This window comes from Eptesicus fuscus, chromosome 20 (genome assembly GCF_027574615.1).
Source record: "Eptesicus fuscus isolate TK198812 chromosome 20, DD_ASM_mEF_20220401, whole genome shotgun sequence".
In the NCBI taxonomy this organism is placed as follows: Eukaryota; Metazoa; Chordata; class Mammalia; order Chiroptera; family Vespertilionidae; genus Eptesicus; species Eptesicus fuscus.
Genome location: NC_072492.1, coordinates 20,981,130 through 20,996,817, shown reverse-complemented (window position 1 = coordinate 20,996,817; position 15,688 = coordinate 20,981,130). Strand labels below are relative to the sequence as shown.

General features: G+C 36.5%; 1 protein-coding gene across 1 annotated transcript in view; it reads right to left on the bottom strand.

Annotated features, from left to right (window-relative positions):
* The window catches only part of ATAD5 (ATPase family AAA domain containing 5), a 40,075-nt gene that overhangs the window by 8,668 nt on the left and 15,719 nt on the right, over window positions 1–15,688 (bottom strand). The window contains exons 8-17 of the mRNA XM_054709773.1: window positions 12,846–13,000; window positions 12,012–12,171; window positions 11,178–11,366; window positions 8,805–8,901; window positions 7,096–7,175; window positions 6,725–6,864; window positions 6,490–6,640; window positions 2,320–2,493; window positions 1,337–1,470; window positions 788–881 (exon numbers count right to left, since the gene is read on the bottom strand). Coding sequence (XP_054565748.1) covers window positions 788–881; window positions 1,337–1,470; window positions 2,320–2,493; window positions 6,490–6,640; window positions 6,725–6,864; window positions 7,096–7,175; window positions 8,805–8,901; window positions 11,178–11,366; window positions 12,012–12,171; window positions 12,846–13,000 — 1,374 coding nt within the window. The remainder of the gene's footprint in view (window positions 1–787; window positions 882–1,336; window positions 1,471–2,319; window positions 2,494–6,489; window positions 6,641–6,724; window positions 6,865–7,095; window positions 7,176–8,804; window positions 8,902–11,177; window positions 11,367–12,011; window positions 12,172–12,845; window positions 13,001–15,688) is intronic.

Here is a 15,688-nt window from a genome sequence, read left to right as displayed (position 1 = left end):
ATTTATATTTTTAGATTACAATCACTAACTGTCAAATGGGCCATTAATTTGTAAGTAGAGTCTAACATAAACACATTTTCCTATAGAAATCCATAGCCGAGATATTATACTGAATATTTGCAATGAAAAATATTAGAGAACAATATTATAATATTTATAATAAAAAAAGAAATTATGTAAGTTTTAAAAGTAAAACTTGAATGCTAATTATTAGGAAGGGTGTAGCAATTCTGTTAAGCTGATGATAGCTTACTTTAGCTAAACTATGCAATAATCAATCCATATGGAAGTGCTATAAGGGATTAAGGAATGGCTAAATTCAATATTAAGGAACTGCAAAAGGTTGGGTTCCATAAAATATTTTGACCAACAAATGAGGTATGGTGATCTAATCATATGTGTGAGGAAGAGGCAAAGAGAACAATTTGTTATTTCCTCTATCAAAACCCCTTCACTGGCTAGTCCATAAACCTTTCTATCAGTATCCCAGGCTATTGCCAAATTCCTAAATATCTAACACCCAACAAAGTGATTCAAAGTAGTTCCTGTTTTTAAAGTTATTGCTTTTTGCAAGGTAGTAAATTAATTTTATAACTGCTCAAGGCTGCCAATCAACTGCAAATTTAAATAATTCTTCATTTAAAAAACTATCTAGAAGCCTCCTCATTTTAGAAAAAAGGAGCTAATTTACTAGTAGACTTTGAAAGGAACTTTTCAAATTAAAATTAGAAGCTTACATAAAATATTTTAACCAGAAGTAATTAATTGTAAAATCACTGTTACCTACCACTTGTAGTAAGGATTACAGGTCTTTTAGTAGTTGCCATGAATGTTTTGATTGCATTCAAAAACCCAGCATCTTCTTCAAAAATGACATCAACCTAAGAATCATTTATTAATATTAATGTTCTGAAAACAACATACTTACTGAATAGCCATTATGTATACATAGTAGATATACTATATGTCTGTTAGAGACAAAATTTATGAATTTATGAACAGTGTGCATTCAGCCCATGCTAAAATCTTACATTAAAATAATGAGTAAAAATATTATCAAACATTAAACCAAAGAAATGCAGTCACCTGTAACTGGATAAGTATAACTCAAAATAATTTCTAAATTTATTGAAAAAAATTAACAACCATGGATTGCATTAATTATCTTCATGAAAAATTCTTCTGTGGTTGACAGTTCCACTAGCTTTAATTTCAAATAGATTCAAGAAAGTATTCCAGTCTTTCTTGGCTATCTTATAATAATTTACAGTAACAGTAATCCTTAGAATAAATTTTTATCATGAAATATCACCAATGTTTATATCTGCAACCTTACCTCCTCAAAAAGAATGAGAGATATTGCACTTTTCCTGTTGGGTTCCTCAGCTCCATATTCTTTGACATTTGAATTAGTTGTATTTGTAGATTTAGTCTGAATAGTTTGTTTCTGTTCAAAAAAATTTTTGATTCCTGCATAAATAAAATATTAATATTTTACATAAAACCAACTTTTTTTTTTATTTCTTTTTTCTATAAAACCAACTTTTTAAAAACACTGGATATTTCTATAGAATAAGCTCAAATTGAAATCACCTATTAAAACTGAAATAAAATATCAAAACTCCTATATGAAGGACCTTCAGCATAGCTGAAGTTAATAGATAGCAATAGGAACTCATGAAATATGATTATTATTTATTTATTTAGTAGAGGGCCGATGCACAAAATTGTTGCAAGAGTAGGCCTTCCTTTCCCCAGCTGCCAGCACTGGCTTCATCGGGAAGGTCGTCCGGAAGGACGTCCGGTCTAATTAGCATATTATGCTTTTATTATTATAGATTTTGAGAGAGAGTAAGAGAGAGAAAAGAGCCATTGATTTGTTGTTCCACTTATGTATGTATTCATTGGATGATTCTTATATGTGCCCTGACCAAGTATCAAACTCACAACCTTGGCTTATTGAGACGACAGTCTAACCAACTGAACTACCCAGACAGGGCTGATCATATTTTTATGTACCAGGGTCATTAGGATTAAAAAATGTCTATTTAGCCCTAGCCGGCTTGGCTCAGTGGATAGAGCGTCAGCTTGCGGACTGAAGGGTCCCGGGTTCGATTCTGGCCAAGGGCACATGCCTGGGTTGCGGGCTTGATCCCCAGTAGGGGGCGTGCAGGAGGCAGCCAATCCATGATTCTCTCTCATCATTGATGTTTCTATCTCTCTCCTCCCTTCCTCTCTGAAATCAATAAAGTAATATATATATATATATATGTATATATATATATATATATATTAAAAAATGTCTATTTAATTACATACCTTTATTATTTTCTGGAAGTTCTATTTCTTCATTATTTTTTGGCTTGGAAGACACTTTAAAATAATTTGCCAGTGTTTTAGGTGGAAGTGCTCGCTTTGGTCCACTACTTTGTGGTGATGATGGAGGAAGTCTCCTTGGTGATGTAACGACTTTCTTAGGAGAATTTAATTTTTCTGCCAAAACCAAATTACACTTAAAGATAAGTATTCTAAAAATTAAACAGCAAAATTGAATTATCCACAGTCTATATTTCTACTCTTACCAGTCACAAATCAAAGATACAGAAATTTTCTTTAATTCTTACATTCAAATACTCAATAGTCAAATATTACTATATTATTACTTATTCTCTCAGAAGAGAAGGTAAAACAGGTCATTTGGGAAAGACACTCTTTTCCAAAGAAATATGTATTCTTGAAGCAAATAATGTTCATAATCCCTCCATTCACTTTCTCTACACCTATGTGCGTTCAGAAAAGTAGTGACAGTACATGCTGAGCACATTACAGAACTTCGTTGTCCAACTTCAGCTTAACACAACAGTAAATTGATACTTTATAAACAGAATATGTTTTTTTAGAGATGCTATGGACAATGGATTCAAAGTTAAAAAAATAAATGGTTAATCCCTCCTTCCACTAGAAGCCGATGGCATGTGGCCTTTATTCTAGGACATGTCCTTTTCTTCCCTCTAAATACCCTGATTCAGTCCCTACCTGTCCTAATTCTTATCCTATGGCCTTGGTGCAGAATATTCTTCACGTACCATCATATGGGCACAATTCCATGACTGTATCCTATTCTTTTTTTTGAAACCCCTATCTCCACAGATCTTATCGTCTATCTTGCATTTTACAGGTGTTCAAAAAACTTATTGAAAATTTTGAATTTGAAAAATTATAGCCATCACTATCATTTAATAAAAGTAGGGCACTTTAACACCACAAAAAGGAAATGCATAATCTTATAATAAAAAATATTTTTATATTGAATACATTTCTAATTATTTAAAAAGACCTCATTAGTTTATCTTTATTTTTCTACCTTTATCATAGACCAAGGATTGCTTGATCATGGACTGGCATCAGTCCACAGATTGGTTTTAGAAAATACATGCTGATTTTTACTTTATTATTATTTTTAACCCATATCTCCCCCACCCTACCCCCATTTGATTTTTAGAGAGAGTGGGAAGGAGGGAAAAAGACAGAAACATCAATGAGAGAGAGAGACACATTGACTGGCTGCCTCCCACATGCGCCCTGACCAGGGCTGGGGATCGAGCCTGCAACCGAGGTATGAGGTAAGCGCTCTTGACTGGGAATTGAATATGTGACCCTTCAGTCTGCAGGCTGATGCTCCAACCACTGAGCCAAAACGGCTAGGGTCCAATTTTTATTTTAAGGTACTCAAAAATACCTTAAATGTTATCAATATATTCTCTTCCTTTATGTTTTTTTTTAAATAATTGGTTTTACTTTTTTATTAATCCTCACCCAAGGATATTTTTTCCTTTGATTTTTAAGAGAGAATGGAAGAAAGGGAGAGAGAAGGGGAGAGAAAGAGAAAACAGAGAAACATTGATGTGAGAGAGACAAATCGATTGGTTGCCCCCAACACATGCCCCAACTGGGACAAAGATAAAACCTGCAACCCAGATACATGCCCTTGACTGGGAATTGAACTTAAAACCCTTTGGTACACAAGTGGATGCTCCAACCACTGAACACACCAGCCAGGGCTTTTTATAATTGATTTTAGAAAGAGGGGAAGGGAGAGAAGAGAGAAAGAAACATTAATGTGACATCCCTGACCTGGGACAGAACCCTCAACCTGGGTATGTGCCTAGACCAGGAATCAAACCCACGACCTTTCAGTGTATGGGACAATGCTCCAACTACTGAGCCATACCAGCCAGGGCTATCAATATATTCTTTTTTTTAAAATATATTTTTATTGATTTCAGAGAGGAAGGGAAAGGGAGAGATAGAAACATCAATGATGAGAATCATTGATTGGCTGCCTCCTACTGTACGCCCTACACTGGGGATCAAGCCTACAACCGGGACATGTGCCCTTGACCAGAATCGAACCCAGACCCTTCAGTCTGCAGGCCGATTCTCTATCCATTGAACCAAACCAGGTAGGGCTCAATATATTCTTTATAAAGGATTTTTCCACAAAAAGAATCGGTTCTTTGGAGAAATAGCTCATTTTAGGTCTGGGACATCTTTTTTTTTTTTTTTTTAATGTATTTTATTGATTTTTTACAGAGAGGAAGGGAGAGGGATAGAGAGTTAGATACAACGACGAGAGAGAAACATCAATCAGCTGCCTCCTGCACACCTCCCACCGGGGATGTGCCCGCAACCAAGGCACATGCCCGTGACCAGAATCGAACCTGGGACCCTTCAGTCCGCAGGCCGACGCTCTATCCACGGAGCCAAACCGGTTAGGGCGGTCTGGGACATCTTAACAAGCCACAGAGCAAAGAAAATATCTAACATTACTGGGGCTATGTCAAAAGGACACAAGCTAATTAAAAATGTTTCCTCCCAGTCAAAGATGAAACAATATGAGCACAAAAAGAAAAATAGATAGGGTTCTGCTTCTAGCCAAGATACAGACTTGACTTACCCACACATCTGAAGTAAGAACAAAAACTGAACATAATATATGATACACTTTCAAGACTTTGGATTAAATGTAAATGGCTTAAATGCTCCAATCGAAAGACACATGGTAGCTGAATGGATGAGAAAACAAGACTCATATATATGCTGTCTACAAGAGACCCATCTCAGAAGGAAAGGTACACAAAGGTAAAAGACCTGGAAAAATATATTTCATGAAAATTAAAATTAAAATAAAAGCTAGGGTAGCAATACTTATATTTGACAAAAGAGACTTTAAAGCAAAGGCTATATTAAGAGAAAAAGGACAATATATAATGATAAAGGGAGCAATCCAAAAAGAGGATATAAACCTTATAAACATTTATGCACCCATAATAAGAGCACTTAAATATATAAAGCAACTCTTGATAGACAAAAAGGGAGAAATTGACAGTAATACAGTAACACTAGGGTATTTTATCACCCACTGACATGAATGGATAGATCTTCCAGACAGCAAATCAACAAGGAAATACTGGCTTTACGTGACACATCAGATGAGATGGATTTAATGATATATTCAGAACACTTTGTCCCAAAGCAGCAGAAAATACATTGTTTCAAGTGTACATGGAATGTTTTCGAGGATGGACCACATGTTAGGACACAAAACAAGTCTCAACAAATTGAATAAGAATGAAATCATATCAAGCATCTTCTCTTACCATAATGATATGAAACTAGAAACAATCAAAGAAAAATACTGGAAAACACACAAAGACATGCAGTCTAAATAACATGCTACTAAACAATGAATGGGTTAACAATGAGATCAAGGAAGAAATAAAAGGATACCTTAAAATAAATGAAAATGAGAACACAACCTAAAATCTATGCAACACAGCAAAAGCAGTCCTAAGAGGTAAATTCATAGCACTACAGGCCTATCTTGAGAAACAAGAAAAATCTCAAATTAACAATCTAACTTTACACTTAAAAGAACTTGAAAAAAATAACAACCTACAAAGCCCAATTAGAAGAAAGGAAATAATAAAGATGAGAGCAGAAATAAATAAAATAGAGTCTAAAAAACAATACAAAAGATCAATGAAACCAAGAGCTGGTTCTTTGAAAAGATAAACAAGATTAACAAATCTAACCAGACTCATAGGAAAAAGAGGACCCAAATAAATAAAATCTGAAATGAAATAAGAGAAGTAACAATCAACCAAACAGAATGAAGCATTTCTCATACCTTTCCTGTACAAACTGTATCTCAAAGTATCCAAATAGCCCTGGCCAATTTGACTCAGTGAATAGAATTCAGCCCCTGGACTGAAGGGTCCCAGGTTTGATTCCAGTCAAGGGCATGTACCTCCGTTGAAGGCTCAATCCCAGGTCCTGGTTGGGTTGCTTGAGGGGAGGTAACCAATCTATGTTTCCCTCTGTCTCTCCCCCTCCCTTCCACTCTCTCTAAAAATCAATGGAAAATTATCCTTGGGTGATGATTACCAAAAAAAAAAAAGGTTATGACAAAGAAAATAATTTACTTACTTGGTGACTTGCCTATGTTGTAGCTATTGAAAAAACAAGGTTTTTGTGAGTTTACACCTTGCTTGTCTACTTGATGGGACTGAGTAGCTTCCTTCAGTTGAGACAGAATTTGTCTACCACTGCGCTGAGATGAGGCATTCACTTCAAATATCTAAAAGAAGAATACATGAAAAAAGTCAGAATGGTTTGTTTTCTTTTAATTCATTGACATTGTTCCACTGCAGCTGTGACTGACCTTAAATCCAAGCTCCTGAGCACAAGCATATACTGCAGCAGTTTTCCCCACTCCTGTTGGCCCTGTTATGAGAACAGTATTGCAAAGACGATTCTCTTCTTCATCTGAACTGTCTTTAAAGTCAATTCTATCCAACAGATCTGAAAAATGATTCAAATGCATATAAAATGATAACTGCTTAGGCAGCAATTATACCTCACCAAACCCAATGATCAAATCCCACAAACTTCTTGCCAATAAATACTAGAAATTTAATGTGCAAAAACTAGAACACCAAATATAGAATATGAGTAAGAAATTTTATAAAACATTTTTAGATAACCTAATTCTAAAAATTTTCAGTGAAATGGGAAAAAAATGACTCAAAATACCTTCTTGTTTCTCATCTCTTTTACCCTTCAAATTCTGTCTTTCTTCTAATTCAGCTCTTCTTTTCCAGTCTTTTAACCAACTGCCATAATAAAATGTATGTTAATAAAAATAATTCACAGACTATATAGACTATATGTGAAAGGACATTCATTGCAACATTGTTTATATTAGCTTCTAAAAGGAAAAACCTGAAGGTATATAAGTAGAGGAAAAGATACATTATGGTTCACCCATACAAGAAACAATACACAACTAAATAGAATTTAGGTAGACTGTGTGATAATAAGAAAGATGTCTAATATATAATGCTAAGTATAAAGATTAAGTTTTAGTCTAGAGCTAGACTACCTGAGCTTAAATTCTAGCTCCATCGCTTTCTAGTTGTGTGAAGTCAGATAAATACCCAACCTCTCTAGGCCTCATTCCTCATCTATGACATAAGGACAACTATAATTTATACCCTCAGACTATTTTTCTAAGAACAATGCAAGTATTTAGAACACTGCCAAGTTCAAGGTGTTATCCCTTATTATGGGCTGCAATTCCTTATATGAAATCCTTTGGGCCAAGTGGGTTTTAGAATTCAGATTTTTTCAGATATTAGAAAGGTAATTTGGTATATATACCACATCTATATATATAAAACCCTAATATGTAAATAGACCGAATGCGGGAACAACTGAGCAACCAAACAACCAGTTGCTATGATATGCGCTGACCACCCGGGGGTACGCACAGAACACGGCAGGCGTCGACAGCAGGCGACAGAGCGGTGGGATGGTGGAGCAGGTGAACGGGGGCGCTAGACCAAAGTGAGGTGCCGGTCGCTGTCATTGGGGCGAGCCTCTGGTGGTTAGTGCTAGAGAAAACTCTTTGCTCCCCCATGCCGCAGTCCCGCCCGGTGCTCGCACCTACTGCTGGCATCAGCCCCACTCACACCCGCTGCTCGGCACCATCAGCGGGTGCAAGCGGTGGCTGCTGGCCCCGATCACCCCTCAGGACTTCTCCACCTCCCCCTGCTCCTGAGGGGCGATCGGGGCCGGCAGCTGCCTCTCGCACCCACGCTGACAGCGCCGGCCCTGCTTGCACCCACTGCTGGCGCTGGCCCAAATCGCTCTGCACCATCAGTGCATAGGAGCAGCAGGAGCAGGACTGCCGGCAGTGAGGGGATTGGGGGCCGCAGCAGGAGGGGCCAGCAGAGGCGGAGAGGATGGGCCGAATCCTGCCCCTGTGCCCACTGCAGCCTTGCGGCCCACAGTTCGAGGTGCACGAATTCGTGCACTGGGCCCCTAGTATTGCATAATAACTCTAAAAAGGTATGTGAGAGTACATCCATAATCACTTAATATTTCAATTTTTAAAAATGTATAAACTCCTACAAGTGAGATCAATAAAGACTACAATAACCTTTATGTAATAAAGTTCATATACTTTCAGTTTTCAGAATTTTTTGAATGTTATAATTGTAGACTAAAGATAATGGACATGAATTAATAGTAATATGAAAGAAGGAACTAATATATGCATAAAATTTTTTCAGGAAGGTTTTACAAGAAACCTTTAATAGTGATTTAAGGGACAATAGAGGGATATTTACTTAATATTCTTTTGTTTGTTCTTTACAATTGTAATTCTTTACAATTATAGATTTTAGAATAAATAAAATTTTAAAAACTATATTCATTAACTATGTCTCAATTTTACCAACCTATGTAACTTTTTTATAGCTAGTTCATTGCCTATGAGTTCACTGGAGTTCTGAGGTTGATACTTTTCTGTCCAAAGCATGTCTTCAGTTCCAGAATCTAAAGCAAAAGACATACGTTAAAGTATTGTTCCTTAACGTAAACATATATTCTTAGACATTTATATTAGTTTATGTAACAATAACTATTTGAATAAATATTTACATTTACAAAATGCCAACAAGGCAGTTTCAAAACTTAATATTACATTTAAAATTCTTCACATCAAATTCCCCCTTTAAAACTACCATAAAACCTCATGACAGTAAAGTTTAAAAGTATACATTTAAATTTTTAATAATCCTGGAAGCATAAAAAATAATTTTTACCATAAAAAATATCTAAAGAACAAAGACAGCATAATTTTAGTGATGCTTTTTTTGACCAATGAAAAGAAACATTAAAATGCCCAACTAAATCTGATTTAAATTACTGATTTAAATGGAAAGATAGCCGAAACCGGTTTGGCTCGGTGGATAGAGCGTCGGCCTGCGGACTGAAAGGTCCCAGGTTCGATTCCGGTCAGGGGCATGTACCTTGGTTGCGGGCACATCTGTGCAGGAGGCAGCTGATTGATGTTTCTCTCACATCAATGTTTCTGACTCTCTATCTCTCTCCCTTCCTCTCTGTAAAAAATTAATTAAAATAATAATAATAATAATAATAAAACCTAGTGTTTACCACTTATTTAAAAAAAATAAAATAAAAATAAAAAATAAATGGAAAGATATGTTACACTCCCTATTGAGAAAACTGAATGTTGTAAAGATTTAAATGGAAAGATATGTTACACTTCCTATTGAGAAAACTGAATGTTGTAAAGATGCCAATTCACTCCAAACTAATCTATAAACTAATGCAAAATCAAATCTCAATGGTATTTATGAGTAAGGGAAACTATAGTTCATAGTAGAGTAGATGTATAAAAATCGCTTTTAAAAATGATAGACTTGCTATATAAATATCAAAACATACTCTAAAGCAAGGGTGGGGAACTTTTTCTGCCAAGGACCATTTGGATATTTATAATACCATTTGCGGGCCATACAAAATTATCAACTTAAAAACTGCCTGCTCTATTTGGTCAAACATTTCATTAACTCATCCCTAATGCCTTGGCAGGGCCAGACCAAATGGTTTCATGGGCTTTATACAGCCCCCAGGCTGGACATTCCCCACCCCTGCTCTAAAGCAACATAAATAGATGAATTAATTAATTTAATAGGATACTTAGGAAAAGTTAGATACCCTGAGTGGGAACATGTAAGAAATATGAGAAATACATGTAAAGTAATATGTATAATATGATCCCTATTTTTTTAAAATATATTTTTATTGATTTCAGAGAGAAAAGGAGGGAGAGGGAGAGAGAGATAGAAACATCAATGACGATGCCTTGGCTGGTTTGGCTCAGTGGATAGAGCGTCGGCCAGCGGACTGAAGGGTCTCAGGTTCAATTCCAGCCAAGGGCATGTACCTCGGTTGCGGGCACATCCCCAGTAGGGGGTGTGCAGGAAGCAGCTGATTGATGTTCCTAACTGTCTATCCTTCTTCCTTCCTCTCTGTAAAAAATTAATAAAATATATTTTTTTAAAAAAAGAAAAGAAGCCCTAGCTGGTTTGGCTCACTTGGATAGAGCGTCGGCCTGCGGACTGAAGGGTCCCAGGTTCGATTCCAGTCAAGGGCATGTACCTTGGTTGCAGGCACATCCCCAGTAGGGGGTGTGCAGGAGGCAGCTGATCGATGTTTCTAACTCTCTAGCCCTCTCCACTCCTCTCGGTAAAAGATCAATAAAATATTTTTTAAAAAAAAGAAAAAAGAAAGAAACATCAATGACGAGAGAGAATCATTGATCAGCTACCTCCTGCATGGCCCCACGGGGGATCGAATCCACAACCCAGGCATGTGCTCCTGACAGGGAATCAAAACTGGGGACCCTTCAGTGTGCAGGCTGACGCTCTATCCACTGAGCCAAACAGGCTAGGGCTGATCCCTATTTTTTATAAAAGTATATGTATTTACAGAAGCACAGAAAAATCAAAGATCAAAAAGCAATGTTAATAAGATTATCTATAAGACTCTCATCAGTGAGGCTTCCACTTCTTATTTATACATAAATACTATTTGAATTTGCAATGAGCACATTGAAAGAGGGGAAGTGATAGGTTAAAAAAAAAAGATAAAAACTAATTTACCAGAAACAGAAGATAGTTCTGATGTAGGTGCTTTGTCATCATCTATTATCAGAACATCAGATTCTTCTACTGATTCAGTTTCCACTTCACATGTTGTACTCACAGCAGTTTGTTTCTTACTGCGTGTTTTAGAATACAGACTTTTGGAAGAATCAAGCTTTATCCCAGTGTAGTTGTGTGTTTTTTCCAGTTCTTTTGGTTTTCCATTTATATTTTCTGGATTTTCTGAATACTCATTTGGTTTCCTTCTTTTTGACTTACGATTTTTGGTTTCCACTCGTTTCCTTTTGGTTTCCTTTAGATTGACATCAGGCTCTAGTTGTGGATTTTCTATTTGGGGAATAATAGAAATGCTTACTAATAAAAAAAATGTTAATACCCAATAATCTTAGTATTGCTTCAAAATATCCAATTGTTTTACTAGAAAACGAAAGGTAAGAATCAAATATGGCATGCTGAAAGCAAGCTGAATATCTTTAGACTGCCTTTGTGCAAGCTATATAAGTTCAAATTATCTCATTTAAGGCTTTCCTTAAGTGCATTATTAATAGCTGTCTTAGGCTGGCATCTCTGGAAGCTGGCAGGGACTTAACACTGCATTGCATAAGATGCGTTACTTCAGTTGAATAAATTCTCCCTGCCAACCATAAGCAATGTTCTCTTCATGATGACCACTTCCAAGGGTCAATGGCTAACTCTTAGTGCTTTTTTTCTTTTTCTTAAAAAATGTTTTCATTATTCTAGAGAGAGAGGGAGAGACAGACAGAAACATCAATGATGAGAGAGGAACATCTATTAGCTATCTCCTGCATGCCCCCCCCTCGAACCTGCTACATGGGCATGTGCCCTGACTGGGAATTGAACCTATGACCTCTGGGTGCATGGGATGATGTTCAACCAACTGAGCCACACCAGGCATAACCTCTTAGTGCTTTCAAAAGTGAAATATTAACATAAATGATAATTATCACTAACCTTGTTTATAATGACATTCAGAGAGTACTTGGTGCTCAGTATTTTTTTTTAGAAGCAATGGAAAATATTTCCTCAAAGAAAACTCAGGATTTGAATATGTAATTTCTTCCAGCAAAAGATTTCTTACTTCTTCAGTAAAACCTTTCCTTCTCCCCATATACTGAAATAAAGAATAAAATACTCAATAACTGACCCAAATTGTCTATTAACATTAAGCACAATACTACCAATTACTTTGTCAATATTAGTTTTCATCACTAAATGTAACCTTGATTGAAATGTTATCAAAAACAATCTTGATGGCAAAAAGCTGCATTTGCTTAGTTTTTGTTTTTTTAAATATATTTTATTGATTTCTTACAGAGAGGAAGGGAAAGGGATAGAGAGCTAGAAACATCGATGAGAGAGAAACATTGACCAGCTGCCTCCTGCACACCCGCTATCGGGGATGTACCCGCAACCAAGGTACATGCCCTTGACCGGAATCGAACCTGGGACCTTTCAGTCCACAGGCCGACGCTCTATCCACTGAGCCAAACCGGTTTCGGCTGCTTAGTCTTTTAAGGACTTAAAACAATTGTTCTGTTTCAATTAATTGTACTTCACATATTTACTAGATTAAAATGCTGACTTATAAAGTATCTAAATGTTCTATATAATGTAATCTTTTGAAACATTTTAATTCTTAAAATGTTTTTATAGCCTAGTATTTAAAAGAGGTATTACTTTAGCTGGGATTCATTTTTTAGGCTACCTAGTATATATCCAAATTTTTTTTCCTCTAAAAAAATGCAAAGGAAACACTCTATAATGGATGAGCTTTTTAATACTTACCACAACAGCAGAATTATTACTTTTCAAATTTGAATTCAATGTTGAAAATTCACCAAGAGCAATAACACACTTAGAAAGATTTACTTTAGTATTCCATTGTTTAAGTTTAATTAAGCGAGAATAAGTGGGTGGTTTCAAATGCCACAAATAGCACCCTAAAGAAAAACAGAAAAATTGTTTTAATTACCTTCATTCACATACTATCCATTTATCAAATGCCAAGTATATAAACATGAAAAGTCTTAAACTACATAGTTAACACAAAAGTATCAAAACTCAGATGAGTACAATAGGGAACAAAATCTTCACCTCCAACAAATACAATTAATAAAAATTACCTCGTCTTCCCTTCCAATTGTTAAAAATAAGCAAATATCTGCAAATTTTCTTCTCTTTTTAAATCAACCTTGCTACTCACAGTAAAAATTTCAGTGTCAGTTAACATTCTAGTTTAAAGTTTAAACTCTAAAGTCAGACCTAGATTCAAATCCAGACTCTGCCACTTACTAGCTAGGTGACTGTGGTAAAATTCCTAAACCTTAGTTTCTTCATGTGTAAAGTGGGGGCAACAATTATAATACTTAACCTTCTCAAATTGTTATGGAAATTAAACTAGATATGCATATGAAGTGTTTGGCAAAATGCCGAGCAACAGTTAAGTGTTCACTAACTCTTATGATTCTAGGAGAGAGGTGCTTTCTGTGTTTGCCTTATCTGCTCATCTCCAATAGATAGGCTGTTTTATAGTAGCATGCTTCTAGGAGAATGGGTTTGTCAAAATCAGGTGGGGGTTGATGAACAAGAATAGATCGATCTAGAGACAAATGGTAGGGGAAGGCAGGGTGGGGGGTGTTTAGAGAGCAACCAAAGGACTTGTATGCATGCATATTAGCATAACCAATGGGCACAGACACTGGGGCGGTGGGGACTTGCCCAGGGTGGGAATGCCTTGGGGGGAAGAGGGGATCAATTGGGGAAAAATGGAGACATATGTAAAACTTTAGACAATAAAAAAAGTGGAAGAAAAACAAAAACAAAAACAAAAAATCAGGTGGGGGAAGCATAACAAATTTCTATATTTGAATATACTATCAGAAAATACTACGTAAGCCCTGGCCAGGTAGTTCATTAGGTTAGAGCATCATCCCAATATGCCAAGGTTGCAGGTTAAATCCCTGGTCAGGGCACATACAAGAATTAACTAAGGAATACATAAATAAACAAAAAATCGATGTTTCTCCCTTCCTCTCCTCTCTCTAAATATCAATAAATAAAAATTTAAATTAAAAAAATACTATATAAAATTGAACTAGTAAAAAATAACAGGAAAGTCTTCATCAACTGAATGACCAGTGACAGTTGGGAAAAAAGGAAAAAGTAGAATATTATTACAAAGACAGGCTGGGAAGTTCTCCACACAAATGAGAAGCTGAATGAAACTCAAGAAGTATCAAGGTCAGGCAGGCCCCGACTGGTGTTGCCCAGTGATTAGAGCAGGCGTCCTCAAACTACGGCCCGCAGGCCACATGCGGGTGTTTTTGCCGTTTTGTTTTTTTATTTCAAAATAAGATATGTGCAGTGTGCATAGGAATTTGTTCATAGTTTGTTTGTTTTTTAACTATAGTCTGGCCCTCCAACGGTCTGAGGGACAGTGAACTGGCCCCCTGTTTAAAAAGTTTGAGGACCCCTGGATTAGAGCATTGGCCCTCAGGCCGAAGGGTCACGGGTTCGATTCCAGTCAAGGGCCCATATGTGGGTTCGATCACCAGCCCTAGTCAGCCAATTAATGTATCACTCTCATTGATGTTCCTTCTCTCTCTCTCTTTGACTCCCTCCCTCTCTCCCTCCGTTCTATTTTCTCTAGATATCAATGGAAAGAAAGTGTCCTTGGATGAGGATTAACAACAACAACAAAATACCAAGGTCAAAAGCATAAAAGGAAAAGAAAGAAAACAGAACACAGTGTACACTTCCCGATAGGAGTGCACTAAACCAAACCACATAGCCAGCTGAGGAGAATATAACTGGTTTTGTGCTGACAAAAATAATTCTAGGTAGAAACACTGACAACATAAAGATATAAGGCTTTGTAGATTACCACCAATTAAAAAACATATAATTAAGTAAGACTGTAATTGTTATAGCATTAGAATCCAAGTAGAATTAGGTTATGATCATACTAAAACCACCTTACAACAAAGAGGCTTGTGCAAACAGTTCATTCTTGTGCACAGTGCATGTGAGAATAGGGTGAACTAGGGCAATGAAGCACTGCTACTTGCTTGTTACCCATTCCAGAAAATATTCCCCAAAATAGGTAGGTACTAGACAGCAAAAGCTGTTCTGGAAAGGAGGCAAACAAATTTCCCTGAACATTAGCTTGAGCTCCTGTGAGAAATGCTTAAAGATGACCTGTTCACACACAGACTATAATTTCAGAAGGAAATGGCCTTCCTTTTAGAACACAGTGCCTCTCTGGAGAATAATATGCACTTAAGGTCCCACACACATGTGCCTGCTGTCCCCCGGCATAAGGGGTAAAGGCTGAGGATGCCTTTGGCTTTCTTGCCCCTAGTCATCCTTGTTAAAGCGAGTCTAAGGCTTGGGAAGAGATTTTAAATTCCCACTAAAATCACTCTAAGAATTACACTTGAACCTTAGCCTCATCTTAAACCACCTTACATAGTTTCATATTACTTCTAACAGTTTCTTTTTAATTTTTTTTATTTTTTATTGATTTTTTACAGAGAGGAAGGAAGAGGGATAGAGAGTTAGAAACATTGATGAGAGAGAAACATCAATCAGCTGCCTCCTGCACACCCCCTACTGGGGATGTGCCCGCA